The sequence below is a fragment of the Amia ocellicauda genome, chromosome 6, assembly GCF_036373705.1.
Source record: "Amia ocellicauda isolate fAmiCal2 chromosome 6, fAmiCal2.hap1, whole genome shotgun sequence".
NCBI lineage: Eukaryota > Metazoa > Chordata > Actinopteri > Amiiformes > Amiidae > Amia > Amia ocellicauda.
The window spans coordinates 17,647,194-17,662,412 of record NC_089855.1 but is presented as its reverse complement, the minus strand read 5'-3'; the positions used below and the strand labels follow the sequence as shown (position 1 = coordinate 17,662,412).

At 38.8% G+C, this 15,219-nt stretch overlaps 1 protein-coding gene across 4 annotated transcripts; it reads right to left on the bottom strand.

Annotated features, from left to right (window-relative positions):
* Positions 1-2,299: 2,299 nt before the first annotated feature.
* On the bottom strand, positions 2,300-11,898 carry chst10 (carbohydrate sulfotransferase 10). 4 transcript variants are annotated; one of them, XM_066706434.1, is made up of 6 exons: positions 11,777-11,898; positions 10,174-10,328; positions 8,173-8,279; positions 4,667-4,901; positions 4,261-4,366; positions 2,300-3,755 (listed from the first exon to the last, which is right to left on the bottom strand). In XM_066706434.1, the coding sequence occupies exons 2-6, from the start codon at positions 10,283-10,285 to the stop codon at positions 3,218-3,220; spliced, it is 1,098 nt and encodes a 365-aa protein (XP_066562531.1). In that variant the 5' UTR covers positions 10,286-10,328; positions 11,777-11,898; the 3' UTR covers positions 2,300-3,217. The 4 variants fall into 4 exon arrangements, with proteins under 4 accessions (XP_066562531.1, XP_066562533.1, XP_066562532.1 ...); XM_066706436.1 differs by having other exon boundaries at positions 10,174-10,316; XM_066706435.1 differs by lacking the exon at positions 11,777-11,898 and adding an exon at positions 11,635-11,758.
* Positions 11,899-15,219: the final 3,321 nt, after the last annotated feature.

Here is a 15,219-nt window from a genome sequence, read left to right as displayed (position 1 = left end):
TGTAGACGCATAGTTATGTGATGCATCTCTTTCACACAGCCATGTCATCATTTTCAAACTCTCTGCACTTCCTGTATGAATGAGGACTTGTATAATTTAGGCTGACTAACCAATTTAGTAATGCAGTCTACTGCCACTGACAATAACGTCATCCATGTGTCTCCAAGATTATGTATAGCGCTCGCAAATGAGATTAATGCTGAGCTCCCGCGGAATGGTGCTGTAAAGTACGGCTACATATTTGTCATGCCCACTGCACTGTTGTCACAATGGCTCTGTTCACAGTAATGCTGTATAGTTCTCTCTCATTGAGAACATTTGTCCTTTAGTACAAACAGCACTGTTTAAAGAGTTGCCTCCTTACAGGGATGTTAAAACACAGCTATGGCGCCACAGAACACAAGTAAGGAAGCACACTTTGATTTATATTATGTTTTGATACAGTGAAACCTGATCCACCTGGGGTAATTATATTCCAGTTAATTCCCCTTATGCTTAGTTCTGTGAAGTGACTCAGTGTAATTCTATTCTATGTTTTGTCTCTGAACCAATGATGTAATGAACTCTGAGTGTAACACAATCTTATTTACAGTACAGCAACTGACAACTCACTAAGAGTGGCTGTTCTTGTTTTATTCAGGACTTGGTGGTCTGCTATTATTAATCTGACAGATAATTTTCAAAAATGTATTTTATTTGTACATTGAACGATCCACCTAGCAGTTCTGCTTTGGAAGTACAGCACTGTGCAAACGTTTTAGGCAGATGTGAAAAAATGCTGTAAAGTAAGAATGCTTTCAAAAATAGACATGTTAATAGATTATATTTATCAATTAACTAAATGCAAAGTGAGTGAACAGAAGAAAAATCGACATCAAATCCATATTTGGTGTGACCACCCTTTGCCTTCAAAACAGCATCAATTCTTCTAGGTACACTTGCACAAAGTCAGGGATTTTGTAGGCATATATTCAGATGTATGATTAAACAATTATACCAAACAGGTGCTAATGATCATCAATTCAATATGTAGGTTGAAATACACTCATTAACTGAAACAGAAACAGCTGTGTAAGAGGAATAAAACTGGCTGAGGAACAGCCAAACTCAGCTAACAAGGTGAGGCTGCTGAAGACCGTTTACTGTCAAAAGTCACACCATGGCAAGACTGAGCACAGCAACAAGACACAAGGCAGTTATACTGCATCAGCAAGGTCTCTCCCAGGCAGACATTTCAAGGCAGACAGGGGTTTCCAGATGTGCTGTTCAAGCTCTTTTGAAGAAGCACAAAGAAACGGGCAACATTGAGGACAGTAGACACAGTGGTCAGCCAAGGAAACTTACTGCAGCAGATGAAAGACGCAAAGGGAAGTAAGCATTATGCAATAGGAAGATGTCCAGCAGTGCCATCAGCTCAGAACTGGCAGAAAACAGTGGAACCCTGGTACACCCATTTACTGTTCGGAGAAGTCTGGTCAGAAGTGGCCTTCATGGAAGACCTGCAGCTAAAAAGCCATACCTCCGATGTGGCAACAAGGCCAGGCGACTCAACTATGCATGAAAACATAGGAACTGGGGTGCAGAAAAATGGCAGCAGGTGCTCTGGACTGATGAGTCAAAATGTAAGATTTGTCTGTTGCAGAAGGCAGTTTGGTCACCGAAGGGCTGGAGAGCGGTGCACGGATGAGTGTCTGCAGGCAACAGTGAAGCATGCCGGAGGTTTGGGGCTGCATTTCTGCAAATGGAGTTGGGGATTTGGTCAGAGTTAATGGTCTCCTCTATGCTGAGAAGTACAGGTAGATACTTATCCATCATGCAATACCAACAGGAAGGTGTCTGATTGCCCCCAAATTTATTCTGCAGCATGACAACGACCCAAAACATACAGCGACAGTCATTAAGAACTATCTTCAGTGTAAAGAAGAACAAGCAGTCCTGGAAGTGATGGTATGGCCCCCACAGAGCCCTGATCGAGTCTGTCTGGGATTACATGAAGAGAGAGAAGCAACTGAGGCTGCCTAAATCCACAGAAGAGCTGTGGTTAGTTCTCAAAGATATTTGGGCCAACCTACCTGCCGAGTTCCTTCAAAAACTGTGTGCAAGTGTACCTAGAAGAACTGATGCTGTTTTGAAGGCAGATTTTTCTTCTGTTCACTCACTTTGCATTTAGTTAATTGATAAATATAATCCATTAACATGTCTATTTTTGAAAGCATTCTTACTTTACAGCATTTTTTCACACCTGCCTAAAACATTTGCACAGTACTGTATATGGATCCTTGTGAGGAAAATTCCATGATTTTAAGCCAGACAGTTTATTACAATCTTTTACATTTTCATAACAGAAGAACATCTGTTTCGAGATACAAAAGAGTTTTGTTAGTGCTGGTCTGTCCGGGGTACAATCTCCCAGCCTCAGTCTCATGCTGGAGAAAAAAAATAAGTTGTGAATCCATTACACTCCTCCATTTCCTCTGAATATATACGTCTAGAATTCGATCCACCCATATTCTTCAACTCTTGCTTGACTGGAGGGGGACCTTAGACCCCAATATATTTATTTAGTTTTTGTTTTTCTCTCCTCTATGCCTAACGGTTTATCTACTCTACTTCATGTACACATTCATCCTGTAAAGTGCTCTAAGGCAATTATTGTGTGAAGAGCACTCAATCAAACAAGAAGTTTGAATGATTTATATATGAAGGCCTGTATACATCAACAGATTATGAAGGGAGTGCATGTGTTTCTCTTGGAGTGTCACACAATGAGTGATATACAAATCTTCAGCACATGATTAGCTGACTGACAATGTATTGTGGCCACCAGTAATACACAATTGCATTAAAATATCAATAACAGTTCTGACCATGTTTTGAGGCAAAGGCTATGTACTGAAAGAAATGTCTGACCATTTGCATGCTTCTTCCCCAACAACTTGAATACAGGGGCATCAGAACATCCAAATTCCTTTATTAACTAGCATGAAGATCTAGGTGTGAATGATAATCTAGTTTTAATTTTAATTTCTATACTTCGGTAAGAGGGTCCACAAAGAAATTTTGTTTTTCTTCGTTTAACAGTTTATAATGGCATGCAGTTCTAGTCAGGCAAACATTAGACCCCTGTTGTTTGGATTTAATATATATATATATATATATACTATATTTAAACATACAGTTCTTAAAAAAAAAAAAAAAAGAAATCTAATTTAGGTGGTTAGTTTAATAAAAAATCAGGTTCCTTGTAGCCAAAAAGCCTAAAGTCACCATGAAAGCGTGCATACAGACGGCGGATGTCTCTTTTGCTTATTCCAGAGAAGTACTGTTCCACCTTTGTCCTATTGTACGAAGTGATCCCTGGTGGGATGGTAGGATAGGAAACTAAATGGTCTATGCCAGCAGCTTTTAAAATGTAAGGAGCGTCACGTTCCAGACTTTCGTGGTGCCCAATAACGTTGTACTTTATGTCACAGGGCGCGCACAGCTCCACGTAGGTGACCCAGTGAATTATGTGGTCTCCGAATTGCCGGTCCACTCTCTTGTGGTTGGGGTCGCCTAGATAACGGATGAAGTCTTCGAAGCGCAGCCCCGTGGTTTCCATGTGGTTCTTTCTGTATTTGCGGATGATGGCCGGAGCTATGTCATGTTTATACCAGGGCTCAAACCTGGGGTTCTGAAGAAACTTGTCCTTGAAGGCAGAAATGAGCCTCTCAAATGGGTCTCTCACAATGAAGAATTTGAAATACGTGTTTAACCTGGAGAGAAAAAACAAAATACGAATCCACCATGAACGGAAGAGTACGCAACTGATAGGCTATATAGGATTATATTGGAGATGGATTTTTCTAAGTTCATTGTAAGTATCACCCCTTCTTACCAGTAATAGTTGCAATCTATTAAAAACTAGACTGAAACTAATGAAAATTAGTCTTAGAGCACGCTTCAAATAAAATAAAGATTAGAATAGAGTGTAAATGATAATTGAATTCGATGTTTTATGGTTTTTGATACTGTTAGCACTAACATTTTATATCTGTTTTTTAATGAAGGTAAAACCATCAGTGGAATACGCACCTAGAGTTCAAGGACAGTTAACCATGGCTCCTTGTGTATATGTATTATGTAAGAATGTATTTTGTAATGATTGATGCCTTGTACTTACTGTATTTTTGCACTTATGTTGTAAGTCTGCCAAGAAATAAAAATAATAATAATAATAATAAGAAGAAGAAGAATGTATTCTCCACATTTATTTCATACCTCTCTGCAATTTCTTTCTCGCTCATAGATGAAAGGCGAGGCAGGCCATTCTTGTCATGGTCGTGAACTACATTCTCTGGTATTTCCTCGACGGTGGAGAAAGCTCCTGTAGACAACAAAAAAACTCAATAAATCACAAGACAGTGGTGGCATCCTCCTAGACTGACGCAAATCATATCATTCAGAGGCTGACTAAAATAAAACAGCCTTTAGGTTTCAGTCTGTACATCCATGTTATTATCATTATTTAAAAATCTACACAGCTGCCAAGCATATCTTACATTACGAACTTGTCTGCTTTGCGTCTCCACAGTAAAGATGGAAATAAATAAGATCTGCCCAGATACATGGAGCTAATCTTGCTGAATAATTTAACAATAATATAATAAAAAGATAAGCTACTTACCGTTGAGGACTATGAGAACCTTCTTCCACTGTGTGTTGCCGACCTTTGGAGTCTGGCAGAAGAGGATCTTGTGCTTGTCACACACGAAGATCCTGTCGAGGACAAACTTGCCAATTGGCGTGTGTGTGAGGTTCTTCAGCGAGCCGTTTCTGCACACGCTGGATACCAGCTCCAGACGCTCACTCTCCACAGCCTGCCAGTCTTCTCCGTTAACCGCCACGGTGCCTTCGGGGAGCTAACAAACACCACCACCGTCAGCACTGCTGTCAGGGCACATCTGAACCCTTACCATCTAGTAATGGCAAAAATATCCTTTTTGTAGATATTTGTGGTACAGATACACTAGAATTGAGGATAGCCTCCTGGCAATAGATCCAATAAAAGACAAACTGCATCATGAACTGCAAACAGACCGTGAATGTATTCAGTGTTTTAATTATTAAACCCCACAGCTGGTAGTATGAAATTAAAGTAGCCAGAAGTGCAAATTCCCATATTGATCAGTATTAAACAGTTGAATACATCTGTAGTGTTTGAGCGTGCATCTATATATACACACACATACAAACACTACAGATCACAAAGTAACATGCCAGAGAAGGAGTGGGACTGAGGACTATGTTGATATTGGTTTCTTTTTTCTTTTTTGGATTTGAAAAGAGAAGAAAACAGAACACTCTCTCAGCGGTCTAATTATAGCCGAACGTCAACATTTTCTAAGGGAAGCCAAACACCTGCAGAGCCTTTCAAACAGGTCTCTCTCTGTATGGCAAAGGCCCATCTCACCACTCCTTCCCAAGCACAGTGCATACATAGTACACTTTAGGTCCGAGTCACGGGTCTAAGGAATGCACTACGCTCGACCATTTATGAAGTGTGCAGTCTGTGTGAAAATGGAGGATGTTAAATGCCTCCCTGCTGACCCTCTTCCTGCTTTAAGAGAGCCAAGCCTCTGTGATATGGCAGTAACACGAGTGGTGCACTGCCGTGTCGTACACTATTGCACAGATCACTTCACCCTGCAACGCGGCCTACATCACAGGCAGCCTCTCATATTGAATTGGCCCGGGAGGAGATATTTGTATTCGTATAGTACTAGAATTCAGACACCCACTTCAAAGATGGTCACTGTATACAGTGGGGGAAAATATCAACGAGACCACTACTTTAACCAGATTAAAAACAAAAGAATGTAAGTAAAAAAAAAAACATATTGAGCTTATGCCACTTCAGGGATCCAGGAGAAACAAACAAACAAACAAACAAACAAACCAGACTGCTGAGACAGTACTGCCGTTTTCTCACAAATTACCCCAAGAATTTGGTTATGTTTTAGGGTATAAAGTGCTCCTGGAACCATGTGTGGTGAATGAAGACTGGGTCCTAGGCTAATAAAGCAGTGCCCAGAACACTACTGTGGAAGAGAAGGTGGTTAATAAAGGGTGACATCAGGAGGCAGGAAAAATAAAGGAATATAATGCTTTACTTACAAAACAATTACAGTACAGGCTCTTCGAGAAGGGGGTCAGACAGAACAGAAGGTGTCCTGATGAAAAAAATCATGTGGAAATCTGAAGCTGGTATTGAACCGTGTTGTAAAAGGTAAAAAAAAAAACAACACCTCCAGACCCATTCCTCACTATGGTGTGTGTGTGTGGAGTTTGTCTGAGGCTGCCAGCCAGTGGATTAACTCAGGAATCACATTTCTGATACTCTCAGGCCAATCTACTGTACCCCTGCCAGACGGATCCCAGGAGGTCTAAACCTTTACATTTTCTGTAGATGTGAAGGCCCAACCACCACAGCGTTAGTGAAATTGTAACCGGTCTGAAAAAAGGATTCAAAATGTAGGTGTGATTAGACGGGGGAACCTTTCAGAGGCTAACATTTTCACTCACTGGTCAATCCATGGGAAGCAGCAGGCTGATAAAGCAGAAATCTGAGGTGGAAGAGTTTGAAAATGAGTTGTCATTATTAAAAACAACTTTGGCCTATTTTTCATTTCACATTTCATGATTATACTCTTTATGTAGTTCTGTACAGGCAGCCCCTTAATGCACTCATACAATATTCAATCTTCTGTTTAAAAGCATCACAAGGCACAAGTGGGATATGAAGTCTCAGTCTCTATAATTTTCTTCAGACAGCCTTTATCTGTCAATAGCGCTCAATATGCACTGTGACCACTGTGCAGTATATTTCATACTGGTCAATTATGCTAACCTATGGTGTTAGGTTAAAATATGATCATTATTTATTATGATTTGATTATTAGCAGTAGGAGACTGGTGTCCTCAATATATAAATTTGCCAGTTTTGAGATTGAGAACATTAAGAACAAAAAACAAGTGATGTACGCTGTAAACCGGTTACTGATGTAACACAGAGACTTGCTCAGCACTACCCACAATATGTCCTAATTGGAAGGAAAAAACTTGTGTAATTCCTGTAAAAAAATATTTGGTTTGGAAGAAACAAAGGCTTTTCATTTGATTATTGGATTTCCTTTGGATTATAATGAAAATACACAGCTTTTTAGACAAAGTTCAATTACATATGACAGACATTCTTGGGATTCCTAGTCTTGTGCGTGGAGGTCTCTTCAATCGCTGGGACCCACTTGACTCCTGATGTCCTGGTTCACTTGTCTCTCCACTGAACAGCAGCACACAAGTCTCAGTGTTATCTCACGACAACAGGTCTTTACACAGTGATTATATACACTGAAAAACTGAACTCTAGCAGGCACCCGAGATAGTCTCAGCCATACCTGACAGGGCAATTGCAATACGTCACATACACTGCACTGTCACATATTACAGAATGCTAATTTCAAATGATTAGAGGAGCTATGGAAAAGGTATGTACAAGTACATGACATGAGAATTCCACAACATTGCATTACTGATACAATACGATTACATAGGCCAGGCCTATACAGTTTTTGCAACTGAATATTGCAAAAAAAGACCAGTCATACCAAACATTTGTAGAACTTTGTCAACCTAGCCTACATCATACACACATGGCAGTTAAAAAAGATAAAAATAAGGATTCCCTGATAATGCCTAGGTTCTTGACTGGCAAGACCAAACAAGGACACAAAACAAATCTGTTCAAATTCATAGAAAGCAACTCAATAGCATGTTGAAAGAAAAGTCTAATGGTTTTAAATGTTACCCAACTTTTTCAGATCTGTTAGTTACAGGGGACAGACTGCACACTTCAGACTCATATAAAGGCTTAACTAGGGAACTAACTGACAGCATGATTTAAATCAGGAGTCATTATGTTCACCAGTTTGGGGAATGACTGGACACTAGCAGGGAAGGATCAGACCAGCATCAGATCTTTGAGTACCAAAGGCATGTCATTTCCCTTTTATTTAAGTTTGATCAATGAACCTCTTGTTAAAAAGCTATTAAAAGAAGCTTGTTCAGTACAGAGCTCCTTTTGCTTTGCTTTAACTCTTTAATGCTCCAGTAGGAAATTAGAAGACGTCTCACCTGATGTGCAGGTTGTGGCTCACTCTTCTCCAACTCTCGTGCTAGTGACTTGATTAACTTGGTTGCCGTCACAGTCCAGCTAAGCGGTTCTGACTTGCCTCCGTAGTCTGAAAAACAAGGATCATGATGAGTCAGACCTTTAATGGAAAGGGTACCGTGTTAGAAAAATCACATGTGGTTTGACAATGTGCCTACTGGGTTCACTTTTTAGTCAAATTCTGTGAAAATGTATCACATCTATTCAAAACCACTTCAAACTAAGGGAATGCCAGAACCTAACTGTGAATTGTCCCCGTTTGTTTCTGTCCATCCGTACAGAAAAAAAAAAAAACTCAACTCAGATCTCGTTCCCCTGGGTGAACTGTACTGTCCCCTGCTGGAAAACAGATACGCCTGTCATCTCTCATCACCTCTGTTCCAGCTGTAGTCTGTTTAAATGTTTCTCCACTGTTATACACTATTCTCCTAATATTTTATATAGTTTGCCATATCAAGTCAGTATTGTTCTTAAGGAACAATTAAAACATGCTCCCTCAAGTCTGATAAGATCTGGCCTTCGCAGGGCAGCAGGCACACAGAAGCGACAGGTGTACCTGAAGCATAAGAGGGGAGAGAAAAAAAAAACACGTTCCTGTATCTGGAACATTAACCAGCTGGGGAAAACAGCAAACTGTGTCCGTCACACTGGAGCGCCTCAAACGTGCAGGAGCACCAAGTGACAGAACACGTGGGCTGGCAACACTGAGTGGTGACTTAACAGGGGCTCTGCAGGGGTCCCTCGTGGACCAGTGACAGGCTGGACACCCGCAGACTACTAACAAGGTCTCATTAGCACTGAGGGCTTAGGAAGTAGAACACTCAAAAACACAGTAATTGGGGATCTCAGGGTACTGGCAACAAGCAGGTGTGAACTGTATTGATACAGTTAACGTTTTCATTTTTATTTCAACTTTTATTCAAAGTTCAGCACAGACTTCACCTTATTTTTTTTTTTTTCCTATGAGTCACACAAGCACATTGAAAGTGGTTTTCAAAAGCATTTACAGTGTAACATATCATTGCCAGAACTGTTTTAATTTTGTATAGTTATTTTAACAAGTGAAAACACCTCTGAACAAACAACCACATATTTTAGTTTTATTAATCCTTTAAAAGCAACTGTGCCAAATTGTCTGTAGATCTCACCTGTGACTGTGACATAATTTGATCCAAATTACACATTTAAAAACTTCTAATCTGACCTCCAAACACACAAAACCCATAGGGCCACATTTATCATCATGCCAAGATAAGCAATTTTTCCAATTAAGTAATAAACAAAGAAGTGGGGAATTGTCAATAAAACATTTAAGGCTGCTAATCTGTCCCCATCTCCCCCAGATATTGAATATCCTCTGGAAGAGGTTGTATAATTCAGAGTATAAACAAGCAGAATATTTTGTCCTGCTCAACTTTGGTCAATGTACTCCCGAACCAAAGAGAAATACAAATCGCAGTCTATACTACATGTATAAACATAAGGATTTAAAAGCTTATATTACCAGCATGTTTTAATACATTGTTTAAAGTTTTATTTGCATAATTAAAAACATAATTTTCATAAATGTTATCTGTGTGTGCATGTGTGTACAGTATACACACACTTATATAAAAAAAACAGAAGTTACACTGAAAATATAATTCAGAATTGAACATGGTCCTTCATGGAAGAGAACTGAAAAGTGTCAACTTCTTTGTGTCACGGGAGTACAGGTCATTTCACATAATCCTAAAGGTGTGCTGTGAGGGTTAATAAGTGGAGATCTTTCAATGTTCATGTTGATGCCGTGCTAGATGTGCTTATTTTAATCTGGGCACTCTCACTGTGGAATTCTATTACAACTGGTTCTTCCTCAATGGCAATAACTGCAAATGCACTGGATTCTGAGAAAAAGACATGAAAGCTGGCCTTAAGATCCCTGAATGCCCAAAAGGGAGTATTCTTTGACCTCAAACACTTACCATCCGGAACCCTTAAGTTGAAATTGATGAACTTGCTGGCAAACATCAGTATCAACAGCACCCATCCACAAGCTCCCAGGAGCAGCCAGTGGTGCCGCATAGTGTCAGACATCAGCCGTCTGCCATCGGAGCTGCACCGAGACCTGCAACACACGCTGAGTTACAGCAGGACCACTGGTCAATACCAATCTCAGTCAAGAAACGCTGGTTCAATAACAAGAGGAAAGCCAAACCGATTCAATGACAACTACAACAAGGGCGATCAATCCAAATTTGAAAGTGCAATGTTTAAATGTCCTGAGGAGTTATTTCTGCCACGATTATTTGCAAGTCTAAAAAATATAAAAAAAGAGCAACACACAGTTTGAAAAGATATCCTATTCATTGTGTTCTTAAAGAGGCTGACAGGCATGAATCTTGACACATTTATGTGATAGAAATGAATACAATAAAAATCACAGGTTTCAAATAATATATTGTATCTTGTTACAGAAGGAAAAGTAGCTATTTATATTTGAGAGTTTTGCAGCAATATAGTTCACAGATTGAGATGAAACAGAAGGCATTTTATGTTCATGGTGTAGGGATACCCAGAGAGGTCGTTCCAGTTTGTGGCCCATCTCACGACAAACAGGAGTCCCTTTTTATTTTCAATATAGTGCTATATGGTACCATGATCTGGTGGGCCACAGTTGTTGCACATTGTATTATAGTCACAAGTCTAGAATTACAAAGCATTGTCCCCTTCTGGGAGTCCAGCACACTTTAAATCTGTATTTCAATAAATGTCAGTTTTCATTTCAGTTTTGCATCCTTGTTTCATCGGTTATTGTAGATTTGCACCTCAAACTTATTTCATGACAATGTTTGTAGAAAAAGGGGGAGCCAGTGTCCAGCACAAGGTTGTTAATTAGATATACATGTCCAATAATGTGTCAAGATATTTAAAAACGACATCGACCAAAAAGCGTTGCGAGGGGGAGGGGTCGGGATAAACCATTTCCAAATATAGACCACCTTAAAAACAAAACCATACACATCCATTTATATAGACATGTTATTATTAGATTATGTTTTATGAAGGCTGCATTGTTGTGATGCATTTATTGAATAGTATGCTGTGACATTTTAGTTATTCGTATAGCAAAAGTATGATTTACCGTTTTACCGCATTATATTACTGTTTGTGATCATTTTCCCCTAGTACGACGATAAGACACAAACTGAAACAAAGCCTGCATCGTTTCGACACACTTTTTTATGCCAGGTCTAAGCTTGGGTCATGAATGCTACACTTGTAACGATTCACCTTTATACACGTATTTATTGGCAGGAACAAAATAACGCCCGATTGTGAAGAAACGCATTGCACTATGAATACTACGATTCAATCCTTGCAAAAATAAATGCATGCATTTGCACATACATTCAAATCCATTAAACCCCGGCACAAACACTTACTCGGTCCCTGCAAAAGCCACCCCAGGCCTCGGATCCTGCACCTCGACACGCTGGCTTTTATGTTATTCAGATCACAGACACAGTTATTATTCAAATCCACGCCGCGGACAAGGAAACTGCACCAAAGAGAGGAGGGACCCACCTTTTATTTCACATCATACACATCGAAAACGACGCCTCTTCCGTGGCGCAAACTATGTCGTTTTATCGCTGTTTCTGAAAGCATATTCACTGTTTACTCAGTATGCCTTCTTTTCACTATTGTAAAAAGATGGAGAACGGCGTCGCCCTCTTGTGGTAGCCGAAGAACAAGGAGTTGCTTGTCCATGCATGTCTGTATGTATATGAATATGTTTATGTATCAGATTCATCATCATCATCATCATCACATCATCACCATCAACCCACGTTGTCCACTGCTGGATGAAGGCTTTTCTTCTATCTACAGCTTCTCCTCTCCATGTCATGCCTGCAAAATGTATCCTTTCGTCGTCCCATCTTTTACGTGCTCATCTTCTAGGTCTTGTTTCATCACTTGGTTTTAGCTTCATTTGTCCATCTTGTGTCTGTTCTTCTTGCAGAGTGTCAGGCCCATTGCCACTGTAACATTTTCACTCATTCAGTGATGTAACATATTTGTGTTTGTTTTCAGATCCATTCATTTTTTAATATATTCTTGTTATTCCAAGCATACACCTTTCCAAGCTTCTTTGTGTGGTCCTCAGTGTCTCTATCATTTTGGTATTTAATGACCAGATTTCAGAGCCATAAGTGAGCTCTCCAGTCCATTTTCACTCTTCTTTTGATTTCTGCCATAATATCTCCATCTGTTCTGATTTGTTGTCCAAGGTAGACATATATTTTTACTTCTTTGAGTATCCATTGATCTACTTACATTTTCTTAGATATAACAAAGCTGACATCTGAGAATTCTTGAATTTGAAGCTGCAGGTCTTCAGGTGTTTAACTTGATTGCTTTTTCTTCTCATACATATATATATGGACACTGTGGCCTCTAATTCAATGTAACACAATTAATAATATTTTCATTACCCACAGATTGCTGAAAACAAAAAGGCCATCTCATCCATCTTGCTCAGTTGGTGTCTAGCAGCTAATTGATGGCATCGTTTCATCCAGATGTTTTGTGTAGTCACGCTTCAGCTACATTGCTGGGTATTGGATCCAGACCCCTGCAACTCTTTGTGTAAATACATTTACTTATATTTTCAGTTCTAACAAAGTCTGAGGATTAGGGTAAAATTACCTATAAAATTTAGTTTAAGCGTTGGCTTAAATAGGATGGGTTAAGTCTGGGATTAGGGGCACATTTATATTTTGGAGTTGGCTAAGGCTGGGCTTTATTTGTCACATCAATTTACCATTTGGGACAATATACCTTTACAACAAAATACATCCACAAATACATTGATTTCAAGACATGGATGCATATATGTTGAAATAGTTTTTTCACATGTAAACATTTCAGAAAACCTTCACAGGGTGGCAGCCCTCAGGCCCAGCTGTAATGAACCCTGATTGCAACTGTGCAATAATGCTAGTCTTTTCTCTTTCTTTCTTTTTTTGAGCCTGCAATAACCCCCAGCTGTTCCACAATACTCCACAATTTCACCCATTTCAGACATTGCTAGGTATCTGAATTAATGACGTGATTTCCCATTTATTAAACTGGATTACATTACTCATTGACAGAAAACTATCTCTCCCACAAGTAATTTGATTCCTCGTTAAGATATGGAAAATAATATAATCTTTACTAAATGTGACTCATGTAATCCCATGTCCAATTGGCTACTTACATCATATCAACCTAGCTTCCCACTTGGAGTTATCAACACCCTTACCTCCTGCAAGGAAAAGCATCGTTACAAGGAAAGCACATTTTTTTCCTCTGGTTTTTAATGAAATCCTCAAAATAGTCGTTGTCCTTGGGATAAAGGTTATGCTTCCCTCAATGGTGATAATATATATATTTTGTTTCCTTTGATGTTCTTGACAAACTCTTCTTGTTGCTGAAAGCTGAATTACAATGCCTTATGCTGTAACTGAAAAAAATGTAATGAAGTTTTAAAGTACTATTTATCAATTCCTAATTATACCACTATTATTTGTGTACACTTAAACTGGGTTATAGTTCTCCTGGTCAAAGCAATTTGTATTGGTTTGAGTTATACATATTTTTTTTTACAGTGGCAGAATAGGTCATTTGAAACTAACAAATCATGCATACTTTGGGTACTAATTTTAAATAATGCCCAAACAGCTCATTAGAATATTTTTCTAAAGCCAAAGGAACTCATTGCTATGGAAATTAAGAGCAAATGCAATAGATTAACCATTTAATATAAATAAATGCATATTTGATTATTGTATATAACAATAATCATCATCATCATAATAATTTATTTTAAATGGTTTCCTGCCAAAGACTCTGCTTGATGTTATTGTGTGCAATGACATTGCTTTGAAAGCAATGTAAAATATGTTACTGTCAAATGTCTCAATGGTGGAAACATGCAGTGTGCTTGCTTTCGTAGTACCCTGTAGCCAGGTTCTATATGGAAATCCTGCAGCTAGTATTGCTTTATTATTCTGTAGTGATGTGTTTTATTACTTATTACTACGTACATTTAAAACAGTCAGATACATTTGAAACAGTCACTGCAGGTTTTAACACTTCTACATAGTACCACATTAAATTATCCCCACAGGGCCATAAAGGCCATTAGCAATATGGGTTACAAGTCTTCTGCTACTTGACATTATATCTAAAAGCATGTGCAATGATGCAGTTTAAGATTAACCCAAAAACCAACTGCTGTCATGCCCCTCTGCTCAGGCTTCATCATGGAATCTCTCCATGTGACGCAAAAAATATTTTGTTTGTTTAGTCACTGCTCCTGTATGAATAGCACAAAGATGTTCTGATTCATGTTTCCGTTTCATGTATATGTCATACGAATATATGAATATATCCATGATACTTGGAAAATGTCTCTGCAGAAAATTTACTCATAAAGGGCACAGGGAGGAATCCATTAAGAGAGATCTGTAAGTTAATGGAAAAGAAAATGAGTGGCTTTTGCCTCCAGAAAATCTCTGTTACTTAACTTGAAAATGGTGCATTGTGTCTAAGGCTTCATTTACATTTTTTTAAATCAAATTATGTCAATACAGTAACTGTGATCAAGTGTGATTCTGTTGTTAAAAAATACTACTTCATAGGTACACTGTTCACTACACCTTGCTCTGGAATATTAAATGACTAACCAACCCCAAATTGCAACATAAAATGAGACATGCATGTTCAGATTTGACATGAAGGAGCTTGATTATCATTACAGTCTACACAAAAGCTGTATAATTACCTAAAGATGAACAAAAGCTCTCTAATGTCCTTCTGATGTTGCGGTGGTGTTACACTGAAACTTTTGAAAGTACCTTCACCCACATTATCAATATAAAAACCAAGGGAAAATAATGATCTATAAATGTTTTATTTAGTTTGACAGAGACACTGTCCCAGTCACATCACTTCACTTTGAAACAGTCTCAGTAGAGCAT